The sequence below is a fragment of the Zerene cesonia genome, chromosome 23 (genome assembly GCF_012273895.1).
Source record: "Zerene cesonia ecotype Mississippi chromosome 23, Zerene_cesonia_1.1, whole genome shotgun sequence".
Classification (NCBI taxonomy): Eukaryota; Metazoa; Arthropoda; class Insecta; order Lepidoptera; family Pieridae; genus Zerene; species Zerene cesonia.
In genome coordinates, this window is record NC_052124.1 from 1267580 (window position 1) to 1284171 (window position 16592).

Genomic DNA, 16592 nt, shown 5'->3' on the forward strand with positions numbered 1-16592 from the left:
GGAGATTAGCGCGTTCAAACAAACAAACAAACAATCAAACAAACAAACTCTTCAGCTTTATAATATTAGTATAGATACCTATAAAACAATTCATCCTACTAGTCCTATTAATATACTTATATTAGTAGGATTAGTAGGATACTAATATTATAAATGCGAAAGTTTGTGAGGATGGATGTATGTGTATGTGTATGTTTTTACTCTTTCACGCAAAAACTACTGAACTGATTGCAATGAAATTTGGTACGTAGATAGATGGACAACGGGAATAACATGAAGGCAAACTTTTATCCCGATATTAGTACGGGATACGGATAGCTAGTCTATTATAATTAGAAAAAATCTACAATTTCATTTGATACAGTACCTCGATACCTATTGGTTCAAAATCCAAAAATTTAATACAAGTTAATTTGTAATGTGTAGATATTTAATGTTATATAAAAATATACAAAATATTCCAACATACCTAGGTAGTTATATTATCTTTTTTACAACTTCTTCGTGGACTTGAGATCACGAAAATCTAATAATTATTAACGTTACATTTAGATAATATACAACAATTTAATATGTTTGGTTTCATATTCATCGAAAGTATATATGTTCCTGGGTCCTATTCCTGGGTCACAGGCCTCCTAGGAGGGCTTAGGCCTTCAACCACCACGCTGACCAAATACGGTCTGACTGGTGCTTTTTTCTGGTGATTCTCAATGTCAACCAGAAGGGCTTCTACTATCTTTGCCAGATGTCTCATGTCGTTGAACTTTTGATTGGACATGCCGGTTTACTCACGATGTTTTCCTTCACCGTTTTGAGCAATGGCGATGTTATCCATATGCACAAATAAATGGAAAAATCTATTTGTTTCTTGAATGCTTGCCTGGTTCGAACACTAAGCCACCACTGCTTTTAATATGTATAATATATGTTTATAAATTGATTCGCAATAGTAATTTCAAATGAACTAAATTATTTTCATTGTCACGTTCCTTTTTTACTTTTCTTTCTTATCCTTACAAAGCTATGTGTTTACAGGAAGCAATGCTAGTCAAACTAATGCATCTTAACTTCATCAACGCCCCATCCTTCATCGACAGAGTGGTGATGATGATGAAGCCTTTCTTAAAGAAGGAGATGATGGACATCCTTCGTATACATACCGTTGGGTCTGACAGTGTGAGGCAGCACATCCCTATGGAAGCGCTGCCTAAGGATTTTGGTGGAAGTTATAAGTCATCATCAGAATGTAGAGGTATCAGCATAGATTAAACTCCAGGCTTGGTTCAAGATGATCTAATTAAAAATGTAGTATCATTTCACTGTGTGCCGCGATCTGTATAGACTTCAGTCCTTTTTTTTAAGTCAATCCTGCTGTCAGCTGTCACATTTGCTTTTTTTCGCGCGGTATTGGGGTTCCTGTAATGTGTTTCACAGAGACCGCAATTTTTATGTAGACGCTTTAGGTAACTTCACGTTTGTTGTATCGCCCCTGTTGTTCATAGAAAATGAATTTGTCTTACATATTTTGATTTTATTTTTTAAATAAGAAAGAAAATGATTGAAAATTTCGGACGAAACGTATAAAAAAATATAAAATGTAAAATTAAGAGTCAATATCCTGCTTCGATTCTAATTTAATAGATATTTTAGATTATACTAGTTGAGCTGGCAAACGCTGTTTTACCTTACTCTTATCCTTTACGGGCATGACAAACAGATAATGGCCAATACTCAGACCTACCCGATATGCACACAAAATTTCAAAAAAATCGGTCCAACCGTTTCGGAGTAGTATGGTAACTAAGATTGTGATACGAGAATATTATATACAAAGAGATTTACAAATATTTATGTTTTTTATAGATGAGCTGATATCAAAACTTCGAGCCAACGCGTCATTCTTTGAAAATGAAAATAAGAAGCGAGTTGTAGAATCGCGCAGGCCGGGAAAACCGAAAACCATTTCCGATATATTTGGTGGATTAGAGGGCTCCTTTAAGAAACTTGATATTGATTAGGGAATCGGTCTGTGATTAAATACTGTATGAAATTATGGAAATTTAATAAGTACTAATGTTAAATCAATAAGCTTCAAGAGATAGGTACTAGAAACCCATGTTTTGTTAAAGGTTTTATTTTTGTTAGTACAAACAATTATGTGAGCAAAATATATGCTATGCGTAATACCAGTGTTAGTTTTTTTATTACAACAGGCGTAATAAATTCACAGAGCGCAATCCTACGAATATAATAAAAGCGAAAGTTAGTATGGATGAATGTTTCTTACGTTATCACATAAAAATTACGGAATGGGTTTAATCAAACATTCCAATAATATAACTTATACATCAGAATAAGGTATGAGCTTTAAGTATAGCTAGTTGTAGCCCCGAGGGTTTTCCGTAAACAAAACACAAATCACTAAATGAAATCATTAAAAAAATAAGTTGTTATATAATAAATAGCTTTGATTTACTTACATAATAAAGGATCATGTGATTTACCTAATATTTTATAAACTAAAACCGCCTTCACACGTGAGGCACCAAATTTCAAATAGGAAAAAATCGTCAAAGGGTTCACCCAGTTAAAAGTTGTGAAGTAGCTAACCCGAAAAAACAGCCGAGTTGAGAACCTTCTCCTTTCTTGCAGTCGGTTGAAAATGGGATTGCCATATTACAATTACAATAACAACAATAACATATTTTTTCAAAGTATTATGATCGTAAATTGTATAATATCTTGCACTCATACTAGTATTCCCTAGTGTCTGCAATTTTCATCCACACACACGTTTAAAAAATAATTTAAAAAATACTTATTTATTTATTTATTTGTTTATTGGTAAGCCAACAGCTTTACATGTTTACTATATTACAACAACATGTTTAATTTAGCAATTATCCAATGTAGGACTACAACATATTTATCAAGACAGATTATTAACTTTACATTTATAAAAAGAAATCCTAACAATTACTTCATATTCCTGCATGCTTGTGTGCGTGTGTGTGTGTGTGTGTGTTTGGGTATGTGTGCTATTACTTCAAATATCACTGGTTATGTCAACATAAAAAGAATCGCTTACAATCAATTTTTATCTTATCTCAAGGATTTCTAAATAAATCATATTTTGTGACAAACATCAGGTGTCACAAAGTCATTGCCTAACCTATTCTTACATTACATACTAATGGACTTGTACATATATGGGTTGTGGGAACATATATGGGTTGATGATGATGAGTGAACCACTTTCCATGAAATTAAGAATGAAGGAAGACCAGGTCAAGTATAGAGGCGATTTTTTAAGAAAATTCAACATTTGTAAGTGTAGAATAAGGGTTTGAAGTTTTAATGCTAGTAGTTTTATGCAAACCAATACAAGTTAACATGAAATACACGTTATTATTAAATACCATTAAAACAATATTATATCTAATACATGGGACTCGTAAATGCCCTGCAATCAATTGGTAACCAGAGCTAAATGTTAAAACTGTGTTATGACACATAAAACTGTGTGACGATTCAAAAATGATTCAATAAGGAGTCTAATTGAATAAATAAATGTTTGAGTTAAATTCAGAATTTATCGATGGAAAGTCAAACCCTTTCATTTGACGCTGATAGTGAGGGCGGTATGAAATAATATTTAATTATCATCAAACATAGCTAAGAACATTCGCGACTTTTACCATTAAAAAAAAAAATGTATCGAGATCGATATATCAATTAGAGGGCAACGATGCCATAGACAGACAGACACACTCACACATACAAGTGAAACGTACAATATCCCGTCGTTTTTGCGTCATCTTATAAAAGTGGATGGTGTTCCGTAATAATGCGACACCAAATTATTAATTTTTAAATTGAAAACCGACTAGGATCCTCAATTTTAAGTTTATCCGCATTTTGAATAACAACATATCTCATATCTCTAAATATAATCGATATAAAAAAAAGGAATCTGCTCTATTTATTATTATATTTGACTCACTTTTAGTACAAATCGTCCCGTCCAAATAAAAGGTATAAATACTTATTACTATTAAAATAATTTATAAATACGCGCTATTCTTGTATGGTGTTCATTTCATTAATTAATTTTCCCCTTGCAGATTTAGTAATATTAAGGTAAAATTTGTGAGTTTGTGGCTTTTTAGGGGAAATCCTTAAAAAGGGAAAGGAGAAGCCACGTTATTTATGAGTAACATAGGCTATATTTTGCTTTCAATAAAAATAGAGATATCTACGAAATTTGCAATAACGTAAACCAAGATATCTCTCTCTCCAAAAATAATTTTCACTATTTGATTAAAATTAAATTCTTGCATTTTTAGTTATATATGAATATATATGTAGACACTTATCCTAAATCCTTCACTGATATAATTTCAATAAGGTTGGAAAAACTTCCTATCTACAATAGTACTCATATTGTAAATATATTATAGAATCCATAAGTTATAACGAAACGGTACTTCATATTTATTATAAGAAGTTTTAATGTAACAAATTATCAAGAGTATTTTAAAATATTAATAAAGTTTGCAATCAAAATGTTTACTAAGACACTCAGTAAACACATTCCTCTGAATTTGAAGCGTCAAAAACCCACATTTTGATAAAATTACTTTGCAATAAACTACCAATAAAAGTAGGAAAAAATTATTGTTGTTATTGAAATCAATTAATGTGAGCAGCACGCCGACCAATTACCATGCTGACAGCATCATAAAGGATAAAATTAATTCAAATATACGAATATCTATTGTGCTAAATTCAGTACAACTTTTGTAATGGTTGTAGACGCTCGTAAAGCAATGAGTTTAGTGGACAAAGTTGCCATAGTCACAGGAGCTAGCTCTGGTATAGGCGCTGCGATAGCTGAAAAGTTTAGCAATGAGGGGGCAAGAGTTGTTATGGTGGGGCGAAATGAAAAGAAACTCGCTGCTGTAGCTACTAAATGCAAAGAACCGTTGGTAATCAAAGCAGAACTCGGCAACGAAGACGATACAGTGAGAATCATAAAAGAAACATTAAAACGATTCAATAGAATAGACATTTTAGTCAATAACGCTGGTACCAATGTAATGGGCAGTATTTTAAACGGTGACCTATTGAAATCGTATGATGAAGTGATGAAAATAAACTTCCGTGCCATCGTACACCTCACGCAATCCGCCGCGTCTGAGCTGATCAAAACTAAAGGATCCATAGTCAACATTTCAAGTATCAACGCTCAACAACCATCGCCAGTTCCCAGTTTAATGATGTATTCAGCATCGAAGGCTGCATTAGACCATTTTTCAAAAGATGTAGCTAAGGAATTAGCACCTCACAATGTGAGAGTCAACGTCATAAGTCCCGGGCCGGTCCGAACCGATATTCTGGAAAACACAAATGCTCCGATAACCTGGGAAGACGTGCCAAAGCAGACTGCTTTAAATCGAGTGTCAGAAGCAGAAGAAATTGCAGAACTTGCGCTATTTTTAGTCAGTGATAAAGCAATAGGAATCACTGGTTCAATATTTGTGGTTGATAATGGAGAATTATTGAAAAAATAATATAGAACTGTACAAATTGTAATAATTAATAAAATGAAATGAAGAATTTTGTATTTTGTACGATAGTTAATTTCATAGTGAGTGCGGTGCATTATGAAATGTGTTCAAAATAAATAAATTGTACGTATGTGGTATTCAAATGTACCTAAAGAATCATAATATATTCCCTACTATTCTATTAACGGTATTTTAATTATTATTAAAACTAGTTTTTCTCTCTCATATAAACACAAACATGTACGAACAAAATTCCTAAAAATAAATCATGCAAGTAGTAACATTTATTTTAGTTTTTTATTTTATTGCTATCTCTACTCCCTTCTAACATTATAAATGCGAAAGTAACACTGTTTGTCTGTCTCTCTTTTACGCTTTCTCGCCTAAACCTCTAAAACGAATTCGATGAAAATTGGTACAGAGATAAAGTTGTCCACCTGACCATGACTATAGGCTACTAAGGCATTTTTATTGCAAATAAGGGTGAGAAGTGGTTCAAAGAGGGGATAAATATTTGTATTGAAATTCCTAACCGTCTTCACTAATGTTGTCAATGCGAAAGTAACTCGGACGGTCTGTCTGTCGCTTCGCCTTAGGTCCGCTTGTGAACTATGAGGATTTTAATTTGACTACTCGAGTGAAGTCGCGGGTGAATAGCTAGTTAAAATATAAACTATTTGTCAAAGACGAGAGGCCCAAATATGTTAATTCAGGAATTTTCCTGTTTATAAATATTATCAATAGGTCTTCAATGGTAGTTACGTATTTATTTAATCAAATCAAAAACATGAATGTGAATACGCCAACAATACTTTGATAATAGCATTATTTAGCATAAGACCTTAAAGACAGTGTTTTGTCACGTATCCATATATACATATATAATACCAAAAATAATATATATATATATATATATATATATATATATATATATATATAATACCAAAAACAACTTTTTCATCTAGATATCTACACTTTAATCTTAACCAAAAGGCCGAGAAGCGATACCAAGAAATGTAGATAATGTCCAACAATATTATGTTATTAAATACTAGCTGTAATTGTAAAATTGTATATTTACGACAAATTTTTGTTAGCATGAGGTCATAATGGTAAATTGTTTTTGTAGTAATTTATAAAAAATGCACTATGTAAATTCATTTTATCATAAGCGTTTCAATGTCTTGACCTCACGTAGCTAAGCTAAAATAAACGTTGTAAAAACAATTGATACACATTTTTTACATGTCATGTACATTGCAGAAAGATAACATCTTGATTAAAATTTTGTGTTTTTGCAATTCTTTATCATTCAGTTACTTGCGAAGCGTTCACGTCAACGTTTGTCACCAAAATGAGTTTAAATAACAAAGTTGCTATCGTAACTGGCGCAAGTTCTGGCATTGGAGCAGCGATTGCTGAAAAATTCAGCAATGAGGGAGCCCACGTAGTAATGGTTGGAAGAAACGAAACTAAGCTAAGCGCTGTTGCAGCCCGATGCAAGGACCCCCTCGTCATCAAAGCAGAATTAGGAAACGATGAAAATGTTCAAAGAATAGTCAACGAAACGGTAAAGAAATACGGCAAAGTAGACATCTTAGTTAACAACGCGGGATTATCCGTCCCGGGAAGTGTCCTTACAGGGGACTTGCTAAATTCATACGAAGAAGTTATGAAAGTAAATTTCCGAGCAGTGGTTCATTTGACGAAGCTGACTGCACCACACTTGATTAAAACTAAAGGAAATATTATTAATATATCTAGTGTCGCTGGACAGAGAGTGTCCACGGAAATTATGATGTACAGTATTTCGAAAGCTGCCCTCAATCATTTTACCCAAGACGTTGCGTTGGAATTGGCCCCGCAAAAGGTGAGGGTGAATAGCATAAGCCCTGGACCAGTGCGAACTGATATTTTGGAGAACAACAACCTCTCCTTAACATGGGATTCGTTGAAAACACAGACCGCTTTGGATCGTGTGTCTGAGCCCGATGAAATTGCGGACCTTGCCTTGTTTTTAGCGAGTGACAAGGCGAAAGGAATAACCGGTTCTAACTTTGTGTCTGATAATGGCATGTTGCTGAAAATTTAATCCATTGCTCGTAATTATTATGATAGCGCGAGAACAAAGTGCACATTTTTATCTGTAATTTAGATTTACTTGCTACTTTTTTTTATCGTTATGAATGCGATTGTGGATACAGAAATTGTTATGTCATGGAACAATATTATGCCATTTTAGATGTCCAAATTTATGTTTTAGTGCTTAGATTTATGTAACTAGCTATTTATTTTTTAATTGGTGCTCAATAAAGTGTTTGTTTTTAATCTTATGATTATTACTGTTATTTTTATTTATTATAAAATTTCATTTAAAATGTATTACCTGTAATGGACTACTTATGCTTAAATGTTTAAAACTACGCATTTTAAGTGTTTTTTTTAATAAGTAGTGTGATTCAAGAGGAAGGTTTATATGTATAAGAACGTCTATTAAACTACTCTGAATTAACGAGTGCGAAGCCGCGGGCAAATAGCTAGTTTACTATAAAATATACATCCTCTTGTTGAAACGGTATTTACCTAATTAACTATTGAATGATATCCCTAACGCAAGCCCTATGTATTTTTTGTACAACATTTATTGAACTTACTAGTGACCAGACTTAAAATAACACAACGAATGGTTTGCTTCAGCTACTCAAAATAACATAAAAGAATTAATAAAATTTAAAGGTTTACTTGTTGTCAGCTTTTTTAATGCATAAGCAATATTTTAACAAAACTGTACGTATAAAAGCAGTGATTATTATCAATAGGTAACATTTATCTGCTTGCCTGATTGTTCGATTGTCCTAGCTTAGATCTGTCACCGTAAAATTTTAAACACCGTCACATTACAAACTCACTGGCTAGATTTCCGCGAATTCCAATATGCCGAAAAATTACTATCTATAACACGTTACAGCTACCAATGATTTAGTGTATTTTTTTTGCAGTAAATTATATTATTTAAATATATGTCATAAATTGTTTCACATCGACATTCAACCGTCGCTGATTTACAGGTAATTTATTTAGATACATAAGTACCTACCCGATTAATATATAAATTATATTACAATAAATAATTAATTTTTATCAAAGCCACAATATAAAAACAATGAAATTCCTACCCCGGCGCCGAATACCATAGACAACTTATCGCGGTCAACGGGCGATAACATCATACATTATACATTTATAAACTATTTACATCAGTCATCGCTCATCAGTGTCATTTTATTAATAACATAAATATAATCATAATATATCAACTACTTTAAAACTTATTTTCAGTTAACTTATTAAGCAACACCTATATTATAAACAAAACAGTTATTGAGTAGGTATTTATTGTAAGTGTATTAATTACAGTTCAGTGTTTCATTCTTAATTATTTCACAATTATACTGTAACAATGAGTCTAAATAACAAAGTAGCTATTGTTACGGGCGCAAGTTCTGGAATTGGGGCAGCAATTGCAGAAAAATTTAGCAGTGAAGGAGCCCACGTAGTTATGGTAGGAAGAAACGAAACGAAACTAAGCGCCGTGGCAGCCCGATGCAGAGACCCTCTTGTTATCAAAGCGGAATTGGGAAACGAGGAAGATATTGTAAGAATAATTGACGAAACTAAGAAGAAATATGGCAAAATTGATATTTTAGTAAACAATGCGGCAACATCGGTGCTGGCTAGTGTTCTGTTCGGCGATTTGTTAAAATCGTATGAAGAAGTTATGAAAGTGAACTTCAAAGCGGTTGTTCATTTAACAAAGTTAGCAGCACCCCATTTAATAGAAACTAAAGGGAATATTATAAACATTTCTGCAATTGGTGGACAGAAAGCATCAGCGGCGCCTGTGTTAATGATGTATTGTGTTTCAAAGGCTGCAGTTAACCACTTTTCTCAAGATGTGGCATTAGAATTAGCTCCACACAAGGTGAGAGTCAATACAATCAGCCCTGGGCCAGTGCGGACAGACATTTTGGAAAATACCAAAACTCCTATTACATGGGATGACTTTCAGAAGAAAACAGCCTTGGATAGAGTATCAGAACCTGAAGAAATTGCAGATCTTGCTTTGTTTTTAGCCAGCGATAAAGCTAAAGGCATCACCGGTTCCAACTTTGTGTCTGACAATGGTATGTTGTTAAAAAGTTAGATTATACAGAGGAACAATAATGCCATATTTAATATGATAAGAGAATATCTATTTAACTTTTTATAAATTTTACAAAGATTTTTCATATTTGTGATGGTTATTTTTTATAAGTTTAGAAGTAGTTTTTTTATTGAGTAAAAACTAAATGTAATTAATAAAAATATATTATGTTGTTTATTTATTGTCTTTTTTTTTTTTTAATCTGATACTCTACAAAAGTACTATTCAAATGTATCCACTCCATTAAGCTGTTTAAAGAAATAAATGCATTTTTTTGAAACCAGCAGCAGTTCACGGAATTGGCTTCATTGGATCTTGTACATACTAAAAATAATAATTATAATTGAAAAATTTATAATATGTCAAATTCCCAATAGAATTCATATTAATATTATGGGTTATTTTTTTCTTGATCACCTCCATACTGGGGTAATATTATTTATCCATACTGCCCTTCTCTGTGCTCTGAGTTCACATGATTTACAATGCCAGATTTTGATAATTGAAACAAATTATTCAATTCTTAATAAATAAATACTTATCTCTTCCACAAATTAATATGAATATTCAACTTCAATCATAAATTACAACTAGATATTGTGTACTATCCAGGATTAGTTGTATAGAGAGCATAGTTCCTTTACAAAAACTACATCGAAAACTACAATTGAAGTCGGAAGAAATAAATGTTATAAAAGAATCTACCACATTGGTACTGCATAAGATCCATTTACAAAACTACGAACAAAGCAATAAATTTTCTAAACCATTTTGATCAATATTCGCATCACTTGGAATCGTATTTACAAAAAACAAAAACATTAAATTGGAAAATGAACTCATCTCTCAACTCAACTCAACATGACTTCGATCTCATACCTGCACACATTTTAAGTTTAGGCCAAAGAAAATTATTGCACATAATAGTAACGTCTGTAACCTAGTATAAGTAGCAACAACTTAGTAATTTGTAGCATAATACACACTGAAAATTTTAATATAACTAAATATTGGAAAGAACATTCCGTTTGCCAAATTACAATGGCTCTAACTTTGACTGGCATTTTAATTAATTTATACTTATTATATTATAAAGCTGAAGAATTTGTTGTTTTTTTGTTTGAACAGTGCGTGCAATCTCATAAATTATTGGTCCGATTTGAAAAATTCTTTCAGGCTTAGATAGCCTATTTATTGAGGAAGGCTGTATAAGTACTACGGACGAAGCCGGGGTGGCCCGCTAGTAACTACATATTTTACATATACATAATATATTGTTATATGAGTATAAATGAAATTAATGGAATGTATTGAGTAATATATTTCCAAGTAGTTTTTATTGTGCTTGGAAATTTAAATATGTTCTATTCAATCGCAATACCTTTGAACAACAAAAAATTGGAAAGGAAAATTCTTTAAATCAAATAGAATTCAATATAATTTCTGACCTCCCCAATAGTAGCAAATGCAGTATACATTTATTTCATTCATAGTTTCTCTTACATAGAAAAAGTGATGAGTCTTGTGTCCTGCCAGACAAGACTAAGACCAATGGGGACTGAACCGTGATATAACAATCACATGTTAATCACTGCACGAGTTAGGCGATCAATAAATTTACACAGGGCAATAAAAAAACAGTATGTTTTATAGCAAGCTATATTTCATAGAAACACACTCGCTGTCACGTTACACTTATACCAAAAATTGGAATAAAAACCGCGTACTCCGCGCCAACTGTAACAAGAGAGAAAAAATTTATTATTATTTGCATATGTGTCTCTACACTTGGTAACAATAAATATTTCCAAGATACACACACAATAAAAAATCTTTGCTAACACAAGAAGAGCATAATATTCTTGTTAAATCTAGGAGAGGTGAACATTTTTAATAAACTTAAAGCCCAGTATACAACATCAATCATGTGAATAAATTGCTATGTTCCACTATATGAACATTATTGATGCATTTCAATATCAAAGTGACAATAACTGAAGTACAGTATTTCAATAAACTGCAAACAAATGTGCAATAGCACACTTCTTTTTATATTGACAACTATCTAATTAAGCAGAATATCAACACTATTGTTTCTTCTAAGATCACAAATATTTTATTCCTAACAGTTAACATATTATACACTATAGAATCAATAACAAAACCATTAATCCTTACCACAGCTATGTGTCTAATCGAAGAGACCGAAGCCCATGTCCTCATCGTCAGATTCAGACTCTTCCTTTTTGGCTTCCTTCTTGTCTTCTGCAAGTATAAAGTAAATATATTAGTATTTATAATAGTGTGTTGATTCAATATACCTGCTCACAATATAATCAGATACTAAGTAAGTAACAGCACTGTTTCTCAGTCGAAAGATGGTGATAAAGTTATTCATCATGTAAAAGTTAATTTATAAAATCAGTCAAACAGTAATTAATATCAATGAAGCTGCAAAATATAGCTAAAATGAATAAAGTAATATTATTTATCTGATTCACAATAAATCTATATATATAAAATTCTTGTGTCACAGTTTTCGTTGCCATACTCCTCCGAAACGGCTTGACCGATTCCTCTGAAATTTGGTAAGCATATTGGGTAGGTCTGAGAATCGGCCAACATCTATTTTTTATCCCGATATTCCTACGGGATACGGATTTACGCGGGTGAAACCGCGGGGCGCAGCTAGTAATTTAATGAATTTAACTTCAATGTTCCCTCTATTAACATCATACTTTGTAATTGTAATTGAGAACTTCATTGCATTTAAATTTTCAAAAAGCAACACACAAGTGCAAATTAAAGTGTAACAAAAACTTACTCTAAAGTCTATTCATATCAATGTGTTTGTTTGTCAATCTCTAACAAAACATAATAAAATACTATCTAAAAAAATACACACATTTTTTATGTGTAATAGGGAAGATATAGTTTAAGATGCATCATGCTTCCATAGAAGGTACCTTCTCTAATTTTGAAGATACTCCTGTTATAATATGAATGTATATTCCTTACCCTTCTTCTCCTCAGCAGCAGCGGCAGCAGCAGGCGCGGCAGCGGCGGCCGGCGCCGCACCACCAGCTGGCATTGACGAGAGCTTCTCGCGACCTGAATGTTTATGCTATTTAATGTGGGATAAACTCATAGGTAGGGATAGCGAGCAGTTTCAATTCATCAGTACAGATTGGAACAGCAATGTTGTTCAGACGAAAGATGGTGTTTGATTTGTATCATCATCTTCAATGTACATAAAGCACAAACTGAATTATGATATGCAAGAAAAAGTAATTGACGATTTGATAGATATAAATTAAAACGTATCATGTATGTGATTACAAATGTGCATCCGATTGTCTTACTCCTAAAGTTACTATGGTATGCACGTACTATACAATTTATATGTTAAAATAACATATCTTTAATATTTGGTAGTTTTTTTTCATTTCAATTATCACAATAGAGGAAAAGTAAATACAGCTACTTATTTTAGTGATCTGAAATCTAATAACAACCTGCTTGTTAAACAAATTGTCTGTTTTTAGAATACTAAAAAACAACGACCGTGGGATTGAAATGCAACTTATGCCTGCATCATTAGATAAAATTAAAATTTCATAAACAGCTTTTAAGTTTTATTCCGAGTTATTATAGTTTTAACCACGTGTATCAGTTACACATAAACGAGGCGTTCATTTATGAGTCGAATTTATAGTAATAAAAGAACACGTGCATACCTTCGGCGATCAAGTCGTCGATGGTCTTGCCGTTGAGCTCGGCGATAACCTTCTTCAGTTTCTCGCCATCAGCCTCAATACCGACAGAGCTGAGGATCTTTTCGATGTCAGCAGCAGCTGGTGACGCCTTACCGCCCAAAACGGCTAACAAATACGCGGCCACGTAACGCATTCTGAAAGTAATAAAATGCTCGAATTACACAACACCGCGTAAAAATGATTTTACCATAGTAAATCACATAGGTTATGTTTCACTGCGCACTTTTAATCTGAACATATCTGGGAAATTTTAACACTTTTTAAATTTTTATATTTATTTACGTGGGTTTGAATTAGTAGATTTCATTAATACATATTTATTTTTTACTTAAATCACTTACTTTAAGTCTTATGACACGAAACGTGTATTGCCGTGAAATAAACGTTTGCTTAAACGAAATGTCAAAGCAAAAGAGAGATCTCGTTTCGAGTTTTGATAAATTGAGAGCTGACAGATGACAGCTGATGCAGAGTTGCCATTTATTCGTATTCATAAAACTTTACACTCACGATAACTCTATAAATATGATCGATAAATGATATTGTAATAAATTTCTTTAATGATTAATAAACTAATCAAATGGCTATCAATAGATTTCCATTATTTCATCGTTTCATATTACCGCAAAATGCGTCACGGTTATAATAAAAGATTTGCAACGATGTGAAAGTGATGAGAGTCTGCGTCAATGAAGAAAACTCATGACGAACTCTCTATGTTAATTGCTTTACTTGAAGACAACGAATAGGCTTACTTAAAACAATAAAAATAACGGGAAAATAAAGATACTTGCACATTTTACAAATGCTGCTATTATTACTGCCATCTAGTATGTATTTAACAAACATGTTGCCAATCTAAAAATTTAATTTTACATCGTCATACTTACTTTTTAAAATTATTGTAGATGTCGTTTTAACAATGTTTTTTTCAAAATAAAACGTTCGTTCACAAAAACAATAAAACTGCTTTCCTACTGGCTGACTATGAACTAAATAGTTAGGTAGTTTACGATAAATTTAACTAAGTTTAAATTGTAATACCACGGTAAATATAATACTATACTAGTAATAATTTAAAGTATCATCATCAGCCCATACATGTTCCCACTGCTGGGACACAGGCCTCCTATGAGGGTTCAGGCCATAATCCACCACGCTGGCCAAGTGCGGGTTGGCAGATGTCGTATGTCGTCGAACTTTATTTTTTTGATTCTTGGACATGCCGGTTTCCTCACGATGTTTTCCTTCACCGTTTTAAGCAGTGGTGATGTTATTCACATTTGCAGATAAATTGAAAAATGAATTTATTTCCTGCACGCTCGCCCGGTCTCGAACCCCGACTTATCGATTTTGAACTCCGAGGTTCTCACCACTGAACCACCACTGCTTTTTTTTTAAGTATAATATAATTTAATTTATTACTTTCTGTTGGATAAATTAATCGATACAATAACTAGAACTATTGAAATCGATACTATAGTCACCTTAAATAACATAATACTATACTGGTACTATAGGGTTTCCATGTTGTAATGTAAAACGACTTGTGAAAAAGATTTCTTATTACTTTATTATAACACTGAATATTTTTATGTATATTCATTCAGACTTCTGTTAATTTAATTTATCTATTTACTTTCATTGAGAATTGATGGTAATGTTTCTTATTTATATTTATTTTTTATTTTTATTTTTAGCTAGTCACTTACGTTCATTTGGGATCTCAGTTTTCTCAGTGGTGTATCGAGAAATTTCAAACACCGGACACACAAAGATGTTAATAGTTTGACATATATGTCTGTGTGTGTTTCTGTCTGTAGCATATAGTTTTTTATTCATTCAAAGAGTTTTTTTTGTTGGTTGATTGAAAAAAAAAATCTATTTTATGTGATCCGGCTAAATATGGATATCAAATGACATGAATGTGAAATGACTCTATGTCAAGTTTCACATCCAAAACATTGTCGGACACAACAATTTTAAATTTTTTTTTGTACTTAGGATTAGAATTAGTAAAAATTATTAGTAAATACTTTTCTTTCCTTAATTTCAGTACGCGTTTCAGTGACATATTTTTAAAAATATTTTTATTCGTATATAAACAAATTGTAGTAATTTCATGTCGCATCTCGCCACCACAGGGAGCTAGGAACCAGCTTTTTATTATTTTCTTATACATATTTTGCGATTTTCGTTTGTAATCAAAATACAAGGATCATTTTATGTATTTTTGCGTCAAATAAGGAGAGATAATATTAAGATTTCTTACGGCTTTCTCAAAGATAAATTGCTATACATTAGCTTCGCGATAATCTTGACAAACGAATATTTCAAGTCTGACAATAAATTAATTTGTACAAGATTTGTACACAACAAAATAGATGTGTTCTTGTGTTTATTCGACATGTTTTTGTTGTTTTTCCATGTTCAGCCATGTTTTGAGTGCATTATTTATTTTCAGTGATAAAAATAATTTTGTATTGCGTACCTATAACATAATATAGTAAAACCTTCGCCTACGGCTACGTACCATACCGTTAAATTCTGAGTACAACCCCTTATCCCCCATTTCCACCTTCCTCTTGAATCACTTCATCAATAAATATGCCATCAAAATCTATTGCGTAATTTTTTAAATATAAGCATACAGACAGACGACGAAAAGCGACTTTCTTTTATACTATATAGTGATTATCACAGATAACAATACATTAAACTATATTAGAAGTATTTTCTTGGGTTTGATTTAATGCAAGTATAATAAATTTTGAAATTAAATACTTTTAAGAGATTTTAAACGCGATTTATTCATTATATTCCACTGTTCGTAGACTAGTGTACAATCTATACCAATATTATAAAGCTGGAGAGTTTGTTTGTTTGGTTCAACGCGCTAATCTCAGGCACTACTGGTCCGATATGAAAAATTACTTGAGTGTTAGATAGCCCATTTCTTGAGGATGGCTTTAGGCTATCATGTACTATGTGGGTAAGACCGCGGGGCACAGCTAGTGAAGAATTGAGATACTTAAACTT

The 16592-nt window shown here is 32.3% G+C and overlaps 5 protein-coding genes and 1 non-coding gene across 6 annotated transcripts in view; 4 read left to right on the plus strand and 2 right to left on the minus strand.

Moving 5' to 3' along the window:
- Nucleotides 1-2189, plus strand: part of LOC119836226 (alpha-tocopherol transfer protein-like) — an 11178-nt gene extending 8989 nt beyond the window's left edge. The window contains exons 6-7 of the mRNA XM_038361496.1: nucleotides 1039-1255; nucleotides 1867-2189. Of these exons, the coding sequence (XP_038217424.1) occupies nucleotides 1039-1255; nucleotides 1867-2021 (372 nt within the window). The 3' untranslated portion in view covers nucleotides 2022-2189. The remainder of the gene's footprint in view (nucleotides 1-1038; nucleotides 1256-1866) is intronic.
- Nucleotides 2190-4815: 2626 nt separating this feature from the next.
- On the plus strand, nucleotides 4816-5703 carry LOC119836230 (uncharacterized oxidoreductase SERP2049-like). Its single transcript, XM_038361499.1, has one exon. The coding sequence runs from the start codon at nucleotides 4833-4835 to the stop codon at nucleotides 5574-5576; it is 744 nt and encodes a 247-aa protein (XP_038217427.1). The 5' UTR covers nucleotides 4816-4832; the 3' UTR covers nucleotides 5577-5703.
- A 1224-nt stretch (nucleotides 5704-6927) lies between these two features.
- Nucleotides 6928-7910, plus strand: LOC119836255 (uncharacterized oxidoreductase SSP0419-like). Its single transcript, XM_038361535.1, has one exon. The coding sequence runs from the start codon at nucleotides 6928-6930 to the stop codon at nucleotides 7663-7665; it is 738 nt and encodes a 245-aa protein (XP_038217463.1). The 3' UTR covers nucleotides 7666-7910.
- An 896-nt stretch (nucleotides 7911-8806) lies between these two features.
- Nucleotides 8807-9798, plus strand: LOC119836298 (uncharacterized oxidoreductase SSP0419-like). The gene has a single exon (XM_038361589.1). The coding sequence runs from the start codon at nucleotides 9034-9036 to the stop codon at nucleotides 9775-9777; it is 744 nt and encodes a 247-aa protein (XP_038217517.1). The 5' UTR covers nucleotides 8807-9033; the 3' UTR covers nucleotides 9778-9798.
- A 1622-nt stretch (nucleotides 9799-11420) lies between these two features.
- On the minus strand, nucleotides 11421-13984 carry LOC119836223 (60S acidic ribosomal protein P2). Its single transcript, XM_038361493.1, has 5 exons — nucleotides 13895-13984; nucleotides 13515-13687; nucleotides 12796-12888; nucleotides 11956-12042; nucleotides 11421-11514 (listed from the first exon to the last, which is right to left on the minus strand). The coding sequence occupies exons 2-4, from the start codon at nucleotides 13684-13686 to the stop codon at nucleotides 11969-11971; spliced, it is 339 nt and encodes a 112-aa protein (XP_038217421.1). The 5' UTR covers nucleotide 13687; nucleotides 13895-13984; the 3' UTR covers nucleotides 11421-11514; nucleotides 11956-11968.
- LOC119836327 lies at nucleotides 12106-12183 on the minus strand. Its single transcript, XR_005288095.1, has one exon. It is a non-coding gene; the product is annotated as a small nucleolar RNA Me28S-Am982 (small nucleolar RNA).
- Nucleotides 13985-16592: the final 2608 nt, after the last annotated feature.

Excerpts from the sequence above, each read along its gene's own strand:
- LOC119836230 (XM_038361499.1), top strand. The coding sequence starts at position 4,833 with ATGAGTTTAGTGGACAAAGTTGCCATAGTCACAGGAGCTAGCTCTGGT.
- LOC119836298 (XM_038361589.1), top strand. The coding sequence starts at position 9,034 with ATGAGTCTAAATAACAAAGTAGCTATTGTTACGGGCGCAAGTTCTGGA.
- LOC119836223 (XM_038361493.1), bottom strand. The coding sequence starts at position 13,686 with ATGCGTTACGTGGCCGCGTATTTGTTAGCCGTTTTGGGCGGTAAGGCG. Across the intron at positions 12,889-13,514 it reads CGACGACTTGATCGCCGAAG|GTCGCGAGAAGCTCTCGTCA; the intron begins GTATGCACGTGT and ends ATAAACATTCAG. Across the intron at positions 12,043-12,795 it reads TGCTGCTGAGGAGAAGAAGG|AAGACAAGAAGGAAGCCAAA; the intron begins GTAAGGAATATA and ends TTATACTTGCAG.
- LOC119836255 (XM_038361535.1), top strand. The coding sequence starts at position 6,928 with ATGAGTTTAAATAACAAAGTTGCTATCGTAACTGGCGCAAGTTCTGGC.